The sequence below is a fragment of the Mesitornis unicolor genome, unplaced genomic scaffold (assembly GCF_000695765.1).
Source record: "Mesitornis unicolor isolate BGI_N332 unplaced genomic scaffold, ASM69576v1 scaffold13891, whole genome shotgun sequence".
Classification (NCBI taxonomy): domain Eukaryota; kingdom Metazoa; phylum Chordata; class Aves; order Mesitornithiformes; family Mesitornithidae; genus Mesitornis; species Mesitornis unicolor.
In genome coordinates this window covers 14713-35438 of record NW_010165920.1, presented here as the reverse complement: position 1 = coordinate 35438, position 20726 = coordinate 14713, and the positions used below count along the sequence as shown (strand labels likewise).

The following is a 20726-nucleotide window of genomic DNA, read 5'->3' as shown; positions in this document are numbered from 1 at the left end:
GCAGTCACTCCAGAGAACTGTTTTCACCTCCAGGCAAGAGAAACAAGTTTGGAGTTGGAAGGGAAACTGGATTTAAGAGAAAGAGGCGTTTCAAGAATATATTCCTGGGGGCCATATGAAAGACAAAAATGGCTCTGTAAGGCAGCAGCACAGGAATGAGCACACAGACTGGATGAGTACATAGGAGACCTTGGTTCAGCTGACAAAGGGTTGAGAGGGCACTGTACATAATCACGTTAATCAAGCTTAAAACAGATAAACACAAATTCATCCCACCTACCCCTAGGCACTTACTTAAAGCTTACTTGAAACCAGCTTAAACTACAAAGTTTACCACTTTAGCCTTCCTACATAATCAACAGATAGATCTTAAGTGGGCTAATTTGTAATTTGTCATTTGGAAGGCCCTCCTATTGAGTACCTAGGAAAATTAAGTTCCTTATATAGGTAGCTCAGATAGATGGGTCTACGTTGTGGAAATGAGAATGAGGATTTTAATTTCCTGGAAACCTAACTTCGAAACTCAAGAAGAATTCAGCTTCTCTCACTGCACTATATATATGTTACCATCAGGTCAATTTATAATCCACTTCAGTTACTTACTCTAGGATGAGATTAATTGTGCCTTAAACACGATACTTCTATGACCATAAAGAGAGACTAGAAGTGACTAGCACAGATGCAGACATCTAGGTCTGTTGAATCATATAGTTTCCGCTCTAGTTTGGAAAGGTATCCAAGTATGTACTTATAGTACTAAGGAAATGAATATCTAATCATAATTGTATAATACAGGGTACTCAAAATAAGAGTACTTTCACAATACCTTACATTTGAATGCTCATCTTTGTTATTTTAACATATTCTTTTAATATATTAGACACTGAAATCTCTTATGTGTTGTGCTAGTCCAGTCCAAATAACACACTTAAATATTTTTAATAATGACGAGTGAAAAAGTCTACGATAAAGCAGAAAAACAGTTCCATTGCCTAAAACAGAGAGGGATGGAAAAAAAGCTGATCAAAATATAAAATTAATCATCAATAATGGTCTGTTTAAAGAGGGGTGAGATGATTATTCAGAACCATGAGTCTTTCCAAAAGCTGACTGTTCTAAGGTCAACTAATTGTAAGAGTATTTATACAAAAAACTCTATAGAGTAATTTATTTGCGAACAGTGCAGCTAACAACTATGAACAACATACAGGAACTGCTACTGAGTATTCTTAGTGGAAAATTCATACACTGTATTTGTTTTTACATTGTCAGCACTGAAAAGTATTTAAAAACACATAAATTGCATATATTAAGGTGAGGAAGTCAAACTTAAAATGTCAATATTTATTTACCTAGTTATTAAATTAATTACACCTCCTGGCTTTTTAATCTATTCCTTACATCATGGGTTTCTATGGATATATGCTTCTATGAAATTAACCAACAAATTATAGTAAAAACCCCCACACATTTAGAGAAATCGAAAGAGAAAATGAAAGAATGGAAAGCAATAAAGACAAATCCCATGTGGCTTCATACGGAACTACTAGAAAGTCATGTCTGACCTGAAAATTAAAATAAAAATTAATGGAAAAAGAAAAATGAGGAAATGTCAAGATTTTAACTTTCCCTTCCCTTGAACTTAGATACAAACACATTTCTAGGAACAAAACATCCATTTCTGTTCTTTATTGATGCACAAGGTGAGGAAGAAGTCTTGTCTCGAGTAATTCACAGCTACAGAAAAAAATGTTACTTCACAAATACAATATGTAATAAACACAGGCTTATGTAAGTCTTGCATTTATTTAATAAGTAACCTAACCTATAAATCATACAACAAAAGAAAATTTTACACATAGTATCACACTTCGAAAAAGAGGAAAGTAATAAAGTCAAAAATATACTGTGAAATTTTATGTCACTGAACTAAAAATATAAAAAAATCTAGAATCAATCTGAACTAAGTACGATTACTGCTCTAAGAATGCAAACCAGAAAAGATTTGCTAGTCAAATAACTGCTATTTTTTCAAGACTATGGAACAGTAAAAAAGGATTTTTATTTTTGTACAAAAAGCTAACAAACTCCTCTCAGTAAATCTACAGACAATGTCAAAGTAGATACTCTGCTGCCATCTACCAGTTTTAAAAGTATGTAGTCTTAGCACAGAAAACACGTCTAAGTTTTATTTCTCTGAATGAAACAATATATCCCTTTACATATCAAAGAGATGTTTCTGTTTTTATAAGACTTTACACCTGAAACTAAAATATGAAGTTATAACACAGTCTCTTTGGTAAATACTGGGAAAGTAGTAACTCAGTGCAATGCAACTATGTCTTCATCATGTCAAGAGAGGGAGCAGGTTTCAATTTGGTATGTCTTCTGACAGAACTACATGCTTCCACACTGTTCCTTATAGTTTGGATGCAGTTACCCACATGGCTGTGTCTGAGCCGCCAATGAAACCTCTGACTTTCAGTCTCTCCATGTCCTTTACTCTCTCTGCAAAAACAGGGTCCATGGAGGCTGTTAGGACAATGGTACTTTAATGGCATTCATAACCAAATAATTCATACTGCATGTAGATAAGTAAGAAACAGTGTAGGTTTATACTTGCTCTTTTGTTCCTTCAAGGCCACCTCAAAGCTGCGCTTTCACTCAGTAAGGATGTGAAGTAGGACTGAACTCAATACAGAGATACATGCCATCTTAATCAAAATACAAAGCAAACAAGACATTGATACCACTTATATCCTCCTTTATATAGAAGAGGGTAATAAAATGGTTTGGGATGGAAGGGACCTTTAAAGGTCATCTAGTCCAACCTCCCTGCCGTGGGCAGAAACATCTTCAACTATATCAGATTGCTCAGATGCCAAACAAGCATGACCTTGAATGTCTTCAGGTATGGGACCTCCACTGGGCAATCCGTTCCAGTATTTCACCACTCTCATAGTGAAGAACTTCTTCCTAAAGTCCAATCTAAATCTACCCTGCTCTAGTTTAAAACCACTGCCCTTCATCCTATCTCTACACGCCCTTGTAAACAGTCCCTCTCCAGCTTTCCTGTAAGTCACTTTCAGGTATTGGAAGGTCACTATAAAGTCCCCCCACAGCGTTGTATTCTCCAGGCTGAACAACCCCAACTCTCTTAGCTTGTCTCCATAAGAGAGGTGTTCCAACCCTCTAACCATTTCTGTAGCCCTCTTCTGGTCTTGCTCCAACAGTTTCACATCCTTCTTGTACTGAGGACTCCAGAGCTGGACACAGTACTCCAGGTGAGGGATCACCAGAGCAGAGCAAAGGGGCAGAATCACCTCCCTCGATCTGCTGGCCATGCTCCTTTTTACACAGCCCAGGATGCAGTTGGCCTTCTGGGCTGTGAACACACCTTGTTGGCTCATGTCCAGCTTTTTGTCCACCAGTACCCCAAGTTCTTTTCTGCAGGGCTGCTCTCTATCACATCATTCCCCAGCCTGTACTGATAATGAAGATTGCCCATACCCAGGTGCAGGATCTTGCACTTGGCCCTGTTGAACCTCATGAGGTTCACATGGGCCCACCTCTCCAACTTATCCAGGTTCTTCTACAAAAGGGGTGACCAGGATCATATATCTTTGACATCAGTAAGATCTTCTGTAGAGCAAGGGTTCAGTAAGAGGAAAGAAAATCAGCAGGATGTTGCAGCACAAGCCCACTGCTGACCCAGATGGTATTCTAGCGCCTTCTCCCAAAGAGTAACTACGGGGTTTACTTTGTAGAGGTCCTCAGGATGCACATTACCTGGAGAACAAGATGCGAAAAGCAAGGCTAGAGAGGTGGTTGACCTTATCTACTTACACAGCCTGACAAAATTTATGAAAATATGGAAAATTGCAGCCTGTTCTTAGAAGAGAACAAACTACTCATATGCAGAACACAAATATATCCAAATATATCGCATCAATCCTACAGGAGTTGATAAGGCTGCTTGAAGTAGTGATTGATTCACTGGAATGGTAAAGAGCTCTGTTTTCCATTAGAGCACAGATCTGTGGCACCCACTTCATTGGGGGCACAGCATAATTCTTTCATGCAGCACCACAGGTATATACAAATAACTCCCCATATTTTAAAAATTATTATTAAGTATTCAGATTGCTCAACTGAATGACAATAATAAATACAGTTTGGCATTACTCATCAACTTCTGCTAGAGCCTATTAGTCATGTATTTGTGATGTGGGACGCATTTAATAAATGTCAGTAATTACATGCTCTGCATAGCTGATACAAGGGTTATATAAATGTTAAATTATTTTAAGAAAAAAGATTTATGTTCATCCTGACATCTATAGAAATAACATAACAAGTTCAATTTCGACTGCATACTTTTCAATAATTACACCCATAGTACTCTATGTGGCATGATTAGAACTATGGAGGAGCAATAGATAAAAAATTAGGTACCTAGTACACTAATTACCTAAAATTAGGTAATTACAGTCCTGTTGAGCTAAATTTCAAAAGAGAAAATTTAGTCTGTTGACAAACAAACAAGAAGCTACAGCTGTCATTATATTACATTTGCACCTTGTAAAACAAGCACACACCACAGCCCCACTATTCTATATAAAGTAGAAACACTGCTGTCAGATGTTTGACTGTAATATCAGGTGGATATACTCACCCTAACTTATCTTCAGTTGACTTGGGTATTATTGACTGACTTGCTGTTATTACAGCAGTGGAGACTTGGTGTACAATCTCAAGCATGATCCAGCAATAGAAGAGTTCCAGGTGTCCTTGTACACCCTCCTCTACACATACTGTCTCTGTTGCTGTCATTAACAAGGTGAAAACCAGCCCTGGAACTGTACTACAGTCATACATCTGACCACATACTAGTTTTAGGAAGACAAAGAGCAGTTTTAATCTAAGCCAACAAGATATGCAAGGAATGGTGGGAAGAGGTACAGAATTAGCCAGTGACTTGCTGAAAATAAGAGCAGGTCAGCAACTAAGTTAAAAAAAGAACCCATGGATAAAATGCTGTTTTCACGGAGGTCGATGAGATCATTGCAATTGCATTTAATGAGGCAAAATTCACTTCAGGTTCCCTGATCTTGGTTCTCACTTTGTTTACCTTACTAGATCGCCCTACATTGTTTTGCATTATTAGTTTACTATTAACTCAACAAGTATTCATCACAAAATAAAAAGTAACTATAAAAATATAATTGGGTTTTTCTACAAAATTTCTACGTTTCAAGCATAGAAAGAAGAGCAACAGTAATTATTTTAAATTAGTACTATATTTAGCAGCTACACTAAGGTATGATGAGCTATGCCTTTTGACTTCTAATGGATTTCATTAAATAAATTGTTGTTTCTCCTTAAGCAACCACATCTATAAAAATAATACATTAAGTGTGAGATTTCTGTGCTAGTAATATTTCTGTGGAATAGACAGGCAACATGCTTTTTGCCTGATTTTGTAAACCTGACTTTGTTCAGATATTTAATTTACTTAAGTCATCCTGATGTAATATGTGAACATTATTTCTCTATGTTGAGTTTCTGATTCAGCTGCCATTCATGGTCAGTATGAAATGTCACAGTATGAATACGTGAAAATAAGTATGAACAGGTCATTTATACACACTTTTAAATTCTACAACAATGTGCATTCTAGTCCTGTACACATCAAAATTGGTATTTATAGCAGTGATCTGCAAGATGAGACTTTTACTGAGTGTGAGAAACAAAACTCAAAAGCTTTATACTGTCAAAGAACTGCACCAAATTTTTTTTCATGGGAATTATATCTTAAAAGCTTGAATAAAATTCATGAGTGACCTGCTAGCTTATAAAACTTCAACTCAAATTAAGAGCTACCTTTCAGTCACAGAAGACCTTTTAATACCATTATTTGAAACGGTATATCTTTGTATTTCAAAAAGTATGTGAAAAAGCTGTATTATTAAAGGTGACATCACTGAAGGAAATTTCTAAAGTGCTGCTTAACAGCCAATATTGCAAATGCAAGCAGGGATTATTATTTATATTTACATATACTTTGAGGATTGGAATAATGTAAACTGCAGAGGTAAGATTCTGGACTTTAGGACAGCAGGGAACTGTTTAGAGAATCCCATGAGAAGTGAGCATAAAGCAGAGGAAAAATTTGAGACAGCATATTGAATAGCATTAAGGATCACCTGGCTCATAACTTAAAACAGGTTTTTGAAGTGTCCAGTGCACCAGGCAACTCATGAGGGGTTGCGAGAGCGACTCAGCCTCAGATTGCCTTGAGGCCCTGTCTCTGCAGAGAGACCCATGGGGAGCTGTGTAGGTAGCTCAGCCCTGAGTTGTCTGATAAGCACAAAACTAAACAGGGCAGCACTGCATCATTCAAGGAAAGGAAATCTGAGTTGAGCCTTTAAATCCATCAACAGATAATATGCCCTCAGTCCCAATCAAACCACTATTCAGTTGCTTAAAAGTAAGATGAAGGTAAACTGGAGGGTTTCCATTTGGTTTCAAGGGACCCAGATAATCCAAGGATATGCAAAAGATAAAGCATACAGAAGGGAATGTCACCCATGAATAAATAAAGATAAGGGGAAACACTGCTAAAGACGAACACCTCAGGTGGTATAATCCACCCAGGCACACTGCTGCCCATTGTCATAGACCCGGAAATAAAAACCTTAAGATTCGGGCTGGAAATTGGGAGTTACTTCTCCAGCCATGCAGTGGCAAATGAGGAGACCTTTCCTCCTTCGCTGGGATGCCAGCCAAGGTAACTTATGTGGGAGCCCTTACCTGGAGGGGTAAGTGAATACTTGGCAGGCTTTAAGTTTGTAGTCACAGGTGACAGACTAACACACATGTAATAGTTTGAATTGTTTGTGAGTTGTGATAGTGTGTTCCATGAATTGCCTGTGAGTTGTAATAGTGAATTTTGTGAGTTGCCCGTGGGCAGTAATAGTGCATTTCATGACTCTGTTGTGATTGTAATAGTTCATTTCGTCAGTCTCTTCTTCTTGTAATAGTGCAGTCTTGCTTTTAAACTCCAATAGTGTATTTCTCTATTGTATCCATACAACCTGCAATAGTGATGTATTGAATCTGTATATGTTGTTCAAATAAATTGTTTATTTGAACCCTGCATTCGAGTCTCTTTTTGTCACAGTTCTTTTCTATTTTAACTCCACTGTTTTGCAGAGAGAACATGGTAAGAGATGTGAGATTATTCATTACTATATTCAGCCTAAGGGATGTTGTGTCAAAGGCTTGTTGTAATAGTAGGTAAGGCACAATCGAAAAGCCTCAGTGAACTCTAGAAATCCAGCCTGTAAAAATTTACCTAGCTCTACCTACAAAAAGCGTCTAAGGACAAATTCCAGAAAAATATGTAAGCAATTGATGAAAAGATCATGTCTATTTTAAGTAAAATATTTTCTTAAAACCAAAATTGTTCTTATAAGTAAGCATGCAGTATTAATACTCTCTGAATTACACTACAGAACATTGTAAGACATAATTTCTAACAATTCAATCAGTAATTACCAACATTAAAGTAATACAGCTAGCAATATTCGTGTCTTAAATTAGAACTGAAGTTCTTTACTAGAAAGAAAGAAACGCTGTGCATATAATCAATATTTGCAAGGTTACCAAAATAAGTCCATTTCTTTTTAGTGCTGTCTTAGGTTTTCCCAAACATTAGCAATGCATTAGGTTGCAGAAGAGATCTCTGCATGACTGCAAAATGCTGCCCTGTGCTGCAGCAAATTTCTGCTACAGTAAAGTGTGTTGCTGAAGCAATAAAACCGCAATTCCTATACATGAAAAATAAATAATATTCATAGAAAATCTACATTTCTATTATCTAAGTATTGCACATTGTGTAGTGAAACAATGGCATAAAATTATATCAGATTTCTTGTAATAGAATTACATTACTTCATGCTTAATAGAATAGATCATAGTGTTACCTGTTTTAATACTTATTTTAAAAGATTTTGAACTGATAAAAGCTTGCTAATTACAACTTACTTAAAATCAATGTATATCTGAATGATTATTCTAAATCTCTGAGTCTAAACATATGACTAAAGTCAAAATTGCTGTCAGTTGGTTTAAACAAGTAACTTTAAAGTATGTATGTTTTAAGAAAAACCTATTTCTCCTAATCTTGAGTTCAGTGGTGTAGATGATACAATTCTGTGCATCTCTGCAAAAAGGAAGAGGATGTTAACAAAAAATACAGACTGAGAAATTATAATGGCTAGTATGTAAGAAACTGTATGGGATAGCAGACATAAATTAGAGTGAATATACCACATGCTTAGCACAGAATCAGTGAAGTAGTGGACATGGTATTAAATTTCACCTTCCTGGTGCTAATGACAGGGTGACTGAGCTGGTAGCAACTTATTTCTTACTGCATTATTCATTCAGCTTTTCTCTGTTTTAGCTTAGTAATGGATTTTTGAGAAACACTTGCGTTAGAAGGTGATCATTCTATTTCAGATTGTGAACCATGGGGTCACCTACGAATCTAAGACAGCTGGCAAACTGTCAGAAATTGAATGGGTGTAGGATTCATAGTTAAATAGAAACACCATTTAAGAAAAATCTCCCATTTCTCTTACCTAAATTGGCTAAGATTTAAAGAATTACCACAAACCACTATTGGAAGGATGAGGAAATCTCATATGGCAAAGCAGCATCTCACAGAATTGTAACTACAACAGTCTCATATTTATAATATTATAATCTATAGTTTATAGATTATAATCAATGCTATGACAGACCAGTTCAGTAGAGCGTGAGTCTGCATGTAAATGCGTTCATTACCTATTTCCCTTCACACAGGAACTCTAAATTTATTCTGATTTCATGGAGGTGAACTAAGGACTTACTTTCAATTACCAGCATTTTTAAAAACTGCAGCTCTTAAAAAGTTCTGTAAGCCTAGCGGAAACAAATAAAATAATCAGCAGTCTACAGTGTATCTGACAGAAACAAAAGCATTTAAAGTTGATGTTTATGTAAAAGTTTTTAAAACAAAACCAAACAGAGCTACATTGAGTCTTGATGTATTTTTTGGCTTTGTAATAGAGGAGCTCTTGAGCTCAGTGTATTACCCTATGCACTTTCCTCCTCCTCATCTCTCTTTATATAGCTTTATATTTTCATGTGCTAATAATAAAACAAATAATTTGACAATACAGCTACGGATTTAAGTGAACAGATATATTTAAACAAATTTACCAGTACTATATTTTATATTCAACAAATGTAATACTCAAAGGTAATTTTTTTAACAGCTCAAAGATCTTACACCGATGAGAAATTTCTGTATGGAACCTTTTTTTAGGTGAGTGTGAGCAAACAATTAGACATTGTTTTTAAATGTAATTCTAAGTTTCGAAATCATAGGGAAGTCCAGTTCTAGAGAAATTCCAATTGATTTTGCCAAGAAAAGGTTGGACCAAATGATCCTTGAGGCCCCTTCCTCATGAGATTCTGCATATTATCCAAGAAAATGTTAGTTATAGATAGGCAGATATGACACAAGACTGCGAGATCCATGCTCTCCTGGATCAGGATACAAAAGCAGTGGGAATCAGTTGCTTAAACATTGGCTTCTAGCACCATTTTTCCCCTGATTTCCAGTTGCTGGATCAACAAGAAAATGTATTCACTTGGTCCTGTATCATATCTGAAGCCACTCTTCTACATGAACTGAATCATACTATTGTAAACTTTCTCAATAATTCCTTGTTTATTTAATTCCCAAACAAATATCTTCATAACTAAAGATAATTCTTATTATATTCAAATACTGTACAGATAAAAGTCAACATATTCCAAAAATTCCTTTCTTACGGAAATTCACATTTATGAACAGGTGGTTGGATTCTCTAGCTTACTCTGGATGCAGAAAACATTCATATGCCAACAAAATATGTAACTTTACCTGGGAACTGATCATACGTTGTGATGAACGAGCAATATTAGCAGGCAAGCCAAAAAAGTCAGGTTTATCATGTTCTGGAAGGCTTTCAATAATATTACGATAATCCTGCATTAGAAGAAAAGAATAAACATAACAGTGAACTTTTTGTTCTGGTCATGAAACTAACAACGTATGCTGAGAAGAATTTCATTAAGTGCACTGCATAACACAAAAATTAAAATAAGTATATAAGTATATATACATTTAGATTTTCCTGTTTCATTCAGAAGTTTTAAGAATGTTTAGCAGTCTGTCTAAAAGTGCTATTATGTTATTATACTAAGCTATATAAAAATGTAATTATATTAATTGACCCAGTTTCTTTCACTCAGTTGTTCATAGCTATGCTGCTCTGCATCACAGTCCAGTCGGATATCATAAAAAGGAGACTGAACAAACAGACTAGCAGAATAGTTCTGACAACATAAGAATTAGTGCTCCACACAAAAGAAGTCTTAAATAAATGGCGATATCCTTTGCATTGTAACTCTGGTTTTCTTTGTTAAATTATTTCCAATATTAATTATTGAATATAACTTATTTTACTTTCTATATTAGGTGATGGAAGATGCATACCTACCAAAATGCTGCAGGAATTTGGTAAAGAGATTGAATATGGGAAACTAGACATCTTCTTGCCTCTAGCATTTAAACTGCCAATGACTTGTGAATTGAAAAGCTGCTCCAAGTAGGACCGAAGAACCCTCATATCAAAGTAATTATCTATACGGCCTCCATATATTGCATTTTCAAACAAGCCATGTACAAATTCCCACTGCAAATCTTTGGAACCTATAAATTAATTAATATTAGTTATGTATCAATGGATAACACTGCATTATAAGCATTTCTTCTTGGCATTGTCGTTCTTCAGTGAAATAAAAAAATATAAACACGTCAAATAACTACTTTCCAATTGTTTTTCTTCTATATTACCAAATAATAAAAGTTGCAGAAACTTCAATGAGTTTGTAAATATTTGTCATTGATAAAACGAACACTTACTATGTTTCAAAATAGGCTCTTAGAAATATTACTTAAGTCTTGAAGTGCTTTTTATTGTAGATAAACCAATTGGTTACATGCACTTCAGTATGATGCTATTAAAATTTTAATTATGTGCTCCTTTGTCATAAATAAAATTAATTTCCCCTGTTCAAAAAATTATATACTATTTTGTATCACAGTACCATTTCATCTCATAAAATAGACTGATTGATTGAACCAAAACCAGATCATGCTCAAAATAGATAACATTGCTGGAAATGTCATTTTTCAAACACAAAGAGGTCCAGGATAAGTACTTTGTAAATAATTACAAATCACGCAATGTAGTACATAAAAAAACCCACCATGTTATTATTAGTTTCCTGGCCAGATTAATGTTGTAATTATATATTACTCTGGCTTAGTTATATCCCACAAGTTCAGAATAACTTATTTTCCCTCCTTTCTATCACAGTTGTCCAAAATAACTACATGAGACAACAATGTACATATACCCTAATAGGATTCAAGAGAAGGTAAAAGCTTGATCAGAAAAGCACTTCTTAGAGTCCCTTGAATAAAAGGAAGCAGTAAATACTTAATAGTGGGTTTTATTGATGGTAACTGTTGTTTCCAAATATTTCAATCATTCCTTCATAAGAAAAGCTATCTTCACAGCAATAGTTAATGATTAGATTAATCGTTATCACTGATCGTTAATGATTCAATCTCTTTACATCACTTTATGTTTCAAGTCTGTATAACTAAGGCACAATTCCAGAAGTACTAATCATCCATAAATCTCATTTAAGTCAATAATCATATTGTTCCAAACTTTACTTTGAAATAATATAAAATGCAAAGACTTTTAAAAAATACCTTTTTCTTATTAATGAAATTAAGAAATTACTACGCTACTTAGCAGAGCAATGAAGTGGAATCTATCTAACAGTTTCAATATGAAGAATTCATTGATATTAAATTCATATTCAGTTAATTTACTCAATGTATGGGGGAGCTCATGCTGGGAAGGAATGGAGACAGAAGACTTCCTCTTCCAGTCACTCCTGTGTTTCCTATTTATTCCGTTGGACTCAAGAAGTTGAGTAGAATAGTTCTTGGCACAAAGAAATTACTGGTTCATCCAACCTCCCACAAATGGAACTATGATTCACCCAGCATTTTTAGCTTTGCTTACTGGTGGAGAGGCTTGCAGCACCTCCACTCTTATATGAGTGCTGTAGAAAGATCAAGCCCTTCATGCAACATCTCTACTAATGTTAACACAGGACAGGTCCTGTTTGAACTCAAGGTCAGATGGCACAAGGTGGATTGCATCCATGCGGCAATCTTTGACCCTAAAATAATGTAATCTTCTACCTGCTGCCTACTGGAAAGGGTCTCCAGGCTCTGCTATCTGACAAACCACGCCTTGTCACTGCCCATGAGAGTGCCAGTCTGTATAAGCCAGATATGTGAAAAAATAAAACTGATCATGGAATACTTTTGAGCCTTTATAAATTTACTAATAGAGACATATCCTCAGAGTCCCAATCTATATCCAGAAAAGCCCAATAAGCCTAGGCACAGCTGATTCAGGGTCAGATTAGTTCCCATACTGAATTAGTTACCTATCTACCTGGTCACGTGTTTATATTTGTGAAAATGTTCCAATGAAGTTTCAAGTGCAAAATTTAAATACCTTCAAAGCAGCCTTCGAACAGAATGTCCCCATTCCAAAGAAAACAATCATGCAAAGTAACCAGTTTATAAAAATTACTGTGAAAGTTTATAATACTCTAAAAATTTTAAATGAGAGATATGGAGAAGGGTTATGCTACAGAGGTAAGAAATCTTTCCTTAAGAAGTAACTTACCCTCAAAGAGTCTATCAATAATGTCAAAACCAGCACGGAGATCAGATAAAGAAAATTCATAAAACTTGGTCCAACCCTACCATTAAAAAAAAATCCAAAGAGTTTAATTAGTCACACAATGGTGATCATTAAATAAAATACAAATATTATATGGCTACTAAATACAGCATAAAACTTAATACTGAATGAAAAAATGAGACAATCTATGTCCTCTAAAGTGCATCTTTGGAAACATTTGTTGGAGGTGGTATAAAAAAAAATCAGCTCTACCAGTGTATTAATTTTACATACTTATACAAACTAGAATCCATTGAGTCTGAAGAATGCAAACTTAAGATCATTTTATTTCCTTACAGTATTTACTTCAACTAAACTTGCTGACATCTGGGACTAGATCACACATTGAATTATGTTTTTATTTCTGAGGGCTTTTTGGTATTTTAGTTTCCTTTGGATTTTCATAAATAAGTTTAATTCTTCAAACATAGTCTAGATTACACTTTATTCCTCTTACTGACTGAAAACATTATAATGAGAAAAGCAACAACTGCTGCTACTACAGTAGGAATACTGACTGCCATATTAATATTTAATCATCCTCAGTTTGTACCTCCTTCCTGTTCTTGGTGGCATTATTCTTTATACAGCATTAGTGTGCAATGTGTATGTAATTCTCACAAAAAATTTTCAATGTAAATGGTATAAATAAAGTATAAATAAATATGATGAAGAACTTAGGAAATCCAGATTTCGAAGGTATCTCCTGTTGCTGTATCCTCTTATGACTGTACTTTTGCATATGAATCATGGATAGGAACAGATGTATATGACTCATGATGAGAAACGTATGAATGTGTCAGATAACATGCACATGTCCAGTGAGATTGGATACAGTCTCAGGTCAAGGCTGGAGCTGCTCCACAGATCTCAACCAAACTATCAGCCAGTCACCCTGAATGTTCATGGGGGTTTTTTGATAGATCTATGCACAGACCAAAACCAACCTCAAACTCATTATAAAATGTAAGAGCTTCTGGTTGGGATTAATTGCAATCCAGCAATGTTAGAAACTGGCAATCTTAAGCAAAATATATAAACCATCACTAAGTCTGCACAGGAGACAAACACAGTTACAGTGGAATTAAGGAGAAAGCAGTAATACTCCTCTCATGTCACTTGGAAACCTGGTGGTAAACAAACATGAAGTTGAACAGAGCCAAATGAAAGTTCATGTGTCAGATCAGTACTTTAAATGTTTTCACGCATTCTACTTTTTGAACATCATATTCAAAGTCTGTTACTGTAAGAGGCAAACAACCGTACAACAAAGTCAAAACCAGCAAAACACTCAAACATTCCAGGTTTTGCCAGATCAAAGTTAATGACAGGTTAATTTCACTCCTAGTCTGGATAAAATAAACAAGGCATAGAACAGTTTGTTGGTGTTTTTTCTGTTTCATTTAAGCATCTGCAATCAGAAAGAAATGTTTGCTTTAAACAAAAATTTATCTAAGGAAACACAATCTCTGAAAACCATTGTAATCCTCATAAATTAGTAAACTTCCTTGTTCTTCCTTCTCCTTGAACAGGGTTTGTGTGCAGAAAGAGCAGAAAATGTTGTCTCCTCCTTCCCACGAAAGTGTCTCTACTTAAGTGTTACATTCAATCATGTCTGTTTCCAAAATATTATTTCCTGTCCCAAGCAAACAGAGCAGAGACATAACAGTCCTGGAGGTTCCTGGAGTGTGTGGAAGATAACTTCCTGACACAGCTGGTGAAGGAACTGACAAGGGAAGGTGCCCTGCTGGACCTGCTGTTCGCAAACAGAGAAGGTCTTGTAGGGGATGTAATGGTTGGAGGCTGTCTTGGACATAGTGATCATGAAATGAGTTTTCAGTCCTTGGAGAAGCAAGGAGGGGGGCTAACAGAACTGCCACTTTGGATTTCTGGCAGGCAGACTTTGGCCTGTTTAGGGAGTTGGTTGGCAGAATTCCTTGGGAGGCAGTTCTGAAAGGCAAATGAGTCCAGGAAGGCTGGACACTCTTCAAGAAGGAACTCTTAATGGCGCAGGAATGGGCCGTCCCCGTGAGTCGGAAAACAAGACAATAATGAAGACAGGCACCAGAATTCTCTAAGTTTTCTCATCTCTGAACATGATCCAACATATACCTGATGAAAATTACTTCCAGGTATAAAAGCTAATAAATTGAGTAAATTTTTAAAAAGGGAAAAAAAAATATTACCTGAGGAATATAATTTCTTCTTTCTTGGCATACAGCATGAAACCATGCTAAACAAAAGAGAGAATGGGCTCGAGACAAGTTTCCCTTTTTACTAATTTGCTCTGGCATCCAAGATTCATAGGTTCGCAAGAGATTCTTTTTGAGGCCTGGAGGTGCCTGCATAAGAAGGAAAAACACTGTTCTAGACAGAAAACCTGATATTTTATGTTCTATTTTCTTAAATTCTAACTTATGATTTATAATTTAATTAAATGACAAACAGTACTTAATAAAACAAAATTTAACAAGAGAAAATCTGTTTGTAATAAATGGCCTAACAGCAGAATAATCTTATACTGAAAATAACTTAAACTTACAAAAGGAAATTGTAACCAAGACCAACTGATAGGAGGACTGAACTACACTAAAAGAACTTAGTGAAAGAATAGTACTCTATCGAAATATGCAAGCATAAAAGTAAATTAAAATTTTTCAAGAATAAGAACTTTTCTTCTGAATTTACAAGACAACTACCAATTATCAATTCAGAGATCAGAGCCAATTCGCCCTATGCCACCACATTCTGACAGCTAACATACAGTTATAGTATAAGTGTATAGATAAATGCCAGTTCTCTGATTTAGCAGTAGGCAATGTTCACAACCAGTAGAAACAACTGTAGTTGAAGTGTATATAATAGCAAAGATTACAGTGCCTAAGAGTAAAAATAACTGATTAGATACCCAGCCATTTTCAAATTATTTCCAAATGTGAAGTCAAACATAAGTTTAAGAGAGATTTAAATCACATTTTCATATTTAAAAGAATGTTCTTTCTTTCTTTTGAAAAATAATGTTTGTTAAAGTTTCTGTAAGATTACCATAGTTGCATATGTTGCATATGCACACTTGTGGCAAATAATCGCAAAACACTGTAGTCAGTTGATGATTTTTTTTTAAAGTAACTACATCTTGATTGGTAACAGTTAAAGGACATACCAGAACCATATAATAATCAAATATTATTAGCCAACCATTGGCTATCATTGCCCATTCATGGTAACAAAATAGTTGCTACAAATGAAAAGGTAACAAAAAGAGTTTAAAGATTGTGTCAGTGGGAAGTTCTGACTATTCCAAAGATGGTGGGATCAGTAACTTCAAGAAGCTAGATGAAAAGAAATGTGACAATCCTAAACAGTCCTGTAGTCTCTGTAAAATTCTGTACTGTTGAAGACCTCAATATAAGGAAGAAGGTACCCCAGAAGTTTAAAAATACCTGCAGACAATATAAAAGTGTTAATTTTTGGCTTCTTGAAAGTCAGCAACATTGGACATTAAAAGACCAGAGCTTCTTGGTTTAACTGTAGGTAAAACCTCCAAACTCCATAACCAATGGAAGATTTAGTATCACTCCAATCCATGATTTCTGTAATGGGCATTAATGCGTAAGTGCATTACGATCAGAGAACTCTCCAACAAGTTAGAGGAGCATGGTCTCAGCTACTCCCTAGGCTAAGCCATTCTGAAAGCAAAGCTCTCAATTTTAAAGGCCTTTAACAGTATGTTCTGCTGTATGCAAGGAGAGGCACTTTTGTTGTAAAGGGTACAGTGACTATAAACCTATGGAGCCAGAAAGAAAAATAAGGAAGAGAAAGTGTGATTCTGTGATCTTTAGATGAAGAGATTCATCAAGGAGTTTTTCATCACTGTTTTTCATTCACGTTCCAGCACCTGTGTAGGTATTTGCTCTAAAGAAACACTGATTAAAAGAGTAAAAGTATTTGAAGCACAAAACAGAATAAATACTTCCCCCAGGTAAATTTATTTTCAGTTCAGACTTTCAATTGGAAAAAAAAATCTGGAAACAAATTTTACAAACCTTCCCTTTAAAGCAAAGCTTCTGCAAATTTCCACATATACATTGCAAATGATCATCAAAAATCTTTCAAGATAAATTCATAGCATTTTTTTGTATCACATTTAATTGGAATATAAGGCAAAACCAGTTATGTAAATAATCTACATTATCCAACCTTTATTCTATCTAAACATAGAATCAAAACAGATTACTATACATCCAAGTTAATTCATTGTGAACATGTAATAAAAGCTTTCCAAACAGATCTTACTTCGTAAGTTATTTTCAGACTTGATTGAAGCAAAATTGGTGTAAATTTTGGATGAACTTCAGTAGTAAGCCAAAGGCGAAAGCTTGGTTGAGGCTGTAATGTATTCAGTTCCTATTAAAGAGATGTTAGATATTGAAGTAGGTTTTCAGTTTGTTTGTTTTTTTTTTTATATACAGAACAGTATTTACAAAATTATAATGTCCTAAATTAGAAACTTGGGCTTGTTTAAAAATTCTTTAGATCTTTTTAAAAGTACGGTTATTCAGAAGACTATAGTTAAAGATGCGTTGTCTCCACACATTCTATAGGCCCACTGTGCTCAAGTTCAAAGTTCATCGCTGGCGGTGTCAAAATATTTGCACCTCCTCCTCAGATCCTAAATTCAGAGCATAAAAATATATAGCGATTTTTTTATTTCTTTTAAGTAAACAAAACACCAGGCTACATCTCAAAACACTGGAATGTGGGCTGCATATAAATGACACTAAGTTAGGTGATCTTAAAGGAGACCAGTATGCCCAGCTGGGTAGCCCAGCACTAAAGACAGCACAACAGCTGTGTCTCACCAGGGCTGACCAGAAGAGAAGGATCACCTCCCTTAACCTGCTGGCAACACTCTGCCAAAAGCAGCCCAGGAGGCCAGTGGCTGCCTTTGCCACAAGGGCACATTGCTTACACATAGTCGGTGTCTTACCCACCAGGACTCCCAGGTCTTTTCCACCAAGCTTCTTTTCAGCCAGTTAGCCCCCAGACTATGCCAGACTGAGTTCTGGAGTTATTCCTTCCCATGGGAAGCACTTGGCATTTCCCTTTGCTGAACTTCACAGGGTGCTTATCAGTCTACTTCTCCAGCCTATCACAGTCTTTCTGAATGAAAGCACACCCACCTGTTGTATCTATAACTTCTCCCAGTTTTATATCATCTGTACTGGCTGAGCATGCACTCTGTCCTGTTATTCACATCATTAATTAAACAATGTTGGCCAGAGTATCAATGTCTAGAGCACACCACTGATTATTTGCCTCTGGGATGGATTTTTTTGGCACTGACAACAACCCTCAGACCCATGCAGTTAGGCCAGGTTTGAATCTACCTCGCTGTGGTACAATCAGATCTGTATTACATTAGCTTGTCTATAAGGATGTTATGGGAGACAAACTAAGATATGGAAATGATCCACAGCCTTGGAAGTAGGAGATTTAAGAAAATAAAACATGGGAATTTATATGCTTATTCAAATACAATCATCTGCAGCATGCAACCTCTGATACACTGTGTTTGGCTAGAAGACAGCTAAGGGCAGTCAGTTGCAAGCTGGGAAAGCATCATCTTCATATTGATAAAGTTCATATTCACCAGAAGACATATTTCATCTTCTCAAATGGAAAGACTGTGAGAACTAAATTTATGTACCTGGATGAAAATGAATTATTAAATAGGCAAATCTCTCTTAAGAGGATGTTGAAACATACGAATTGCATAGTCTCACACTTGCTAATGGTATGTAAAACAGACAAGGGGATGTGTTGAGTAAAACATCAGTAAATCTCAGTCTACATTAAGCTCAACAGGAAGTTTAACACATTCAGTTCTTGCGGAAAGAATAAGAAACTCCTAATATAGATCTATATTTTAATATAAGGATCTGAAATTTTATAATTAGTAAGAAGCTTAAAAGCACTTCCTTACTGTGTTCATTATCATATTCAGACTAGATGACACACATCAGTGTTATCTCACTTTGCCTTCTCATTTTTTCAAAATGGTTTATTAGAACGTTAAAGGAGTATACATGCTGCATGGTCACTGCTAGACAGAAGACAGACTCCAAGCTCATGTGCAATGGGTACCCTTTACAGACAACCATTAGAAACTGGAAAATTAAAATTTTAGTAACTGTTGATAGGAATTCCCCACCTTTCCTTTTCTGAGTTAGTTTGTTTTGTGGATTTTACAGTGATATACATGTAAACTCACTATGATTTAGTTAGGAAGTTAATGATTTTACATGGCATAAGAAAGAGTGTGTTTCTATAAGACATTAGATATTTTAATTTCAAAATAACAGAAACCTCTCAGTGACTCAGACACAAGCTACAGTTAATAAAAAAGAACCACTAAAAAGCAAGTCCTAGAACTGAAGAAAAAAAATTAAGCATACATAGATTCATAGTTCAGCAAACATGGGCAGTATCCCATAACGTACCAGAAGTCCTAACAGGAGCATTTTGCACTCATTGTAGCAGAAATACTCTACATTGTATGAAAATTAAAGCATTCACACAAAAGAAGGAGCTGCTTAGATCTGAAGCATTTTACTTTATTCATGATTGAGAAAACTGCAAAGGTTTGTTTTTAAATGGTTGGAATTTTAAACATCACCATGGAAATGCCTGAAATGCTTCAGAAATGTAGCATATAAATTTTGTATGGTTTCCAATACATTCTTCTCTAGTTAGCCTCACCTTTTCCAGCACAGGAAGCCAAGATGTAACAAGATGCAGGTTCTTTAAACACAGCCATTCTCCATTACGGGCACATTTTTTTAAAGTCTGAATAGCCACGTCAGCTTGGCCTTGGCCCATTGCAATCTGAAAGGACAGACACAGTTGTATCAGGAATTCATCATACCTCATTTAAGAGCTAAATACAAAATTGTGTTTCCAAGTTAGACTGTATATATACTAAAAAAGGTGTTCTAAAGATAACCAGAATTTTTCTTAATGTGGCAGGCTAATGAAGTAGGGAAAATGCAGTTTTTCCCTTGCAACCTATCTAACCAGAGTTTCTTAAGAAACAACATTATCTAGTCTTTTTATGGAAAAAACATACAGATACTACAACTGTAAAATTTAACACATTGTGGTTTTTAATCATTATGCTTATCTAAGGCTGACCTGATGGTAGCACTCAGTACTTCTTTCAATACTGGCAAGTTCCTGCAGCTCTTGAGAAGGATCAGCACCAGGAGAAATAATTATCAAGATGGGCTCAATTTCCAGAGTCTCTTTATAAAGACGTTTCAAATTCAGAGGTGGTGGAGATAATTCTTTTATCCCTGTAATTAGAATTATTATGGAAATGAAGTGACGACACAGTATGGAGTATTTCATTAACTACTTTAGAGGTCACCTAGATGTCCAATTTCTGTTCAATGTAGACCATAAAAATGGTCCTACAATGAGAAAAGAATTCTTGCAGGTAGAAAGCACCCTCTATTGGTAAGAAAAAGACACAAACAAGCACCAAAACAGTGCCTGGACTTCCAGCTCCCAGCTATTGGCAGGGAGGTGAGAAAGAAAGAAAACAGACAAATGAGCTGAAAAAAAAAAGAAACTTGATATATAAAGAGAGATTGGCTTGGTGCTTTTCCAACCACATTCATAATTCAAGCTACTTGAGTTATTCTAAGCAATAAAAAATATCAGGAAGTAGAACATGATGGCATTCTCTAGGGTAAGAATGTTTATGTTAGCTAGTTCTCATGAAAG

The 20726-nt window shown here is 35.5% G+C and overlaps 1 protein-coding gene across 1 annotated transcript in view; it reads right to left on the bottom strand.

Moving 5' to 3' along the window:
• LOC104548700 (cytoplasmic dynein 2 heavy chain 1-like) overlaps positions 1 to 20726 on the bottom strand; it is a gene marked incomplete at its 5' end in the record, with an annotated part of 68766 nt that overhangs the window by 35364 nt on the left and 12676 nt on the right. Inside the window, 7 exons of the mRNA XM_010194795.1 lie at positions 9980 to 10084; positions 10599 to 10810; positions 12882 to 12957; positions 15125 to 15280; positions 17235 to 17345; positions 19701 to 19826; positions 20133 to 20293. Coding sequence (XP_010193097.1) covers positions 9980 to 10084; positions 10599 to 10810; positions 12882 to 12957; positions 15125 to 15280; positions 17235 to 17345; positions 19701 to 19826; positions 20133 to 20293 — 947 coding nt within the window. The remainder of the gene's footprint in view (positions 1 to 9979; positions 10085 to 10598; positions 10811 to 12881; positions 12958 to 15124; positions 15281 to 17234; positions 17346 to 19700; positions 19827 to 20132; positions 20294 to 20726) is intronic.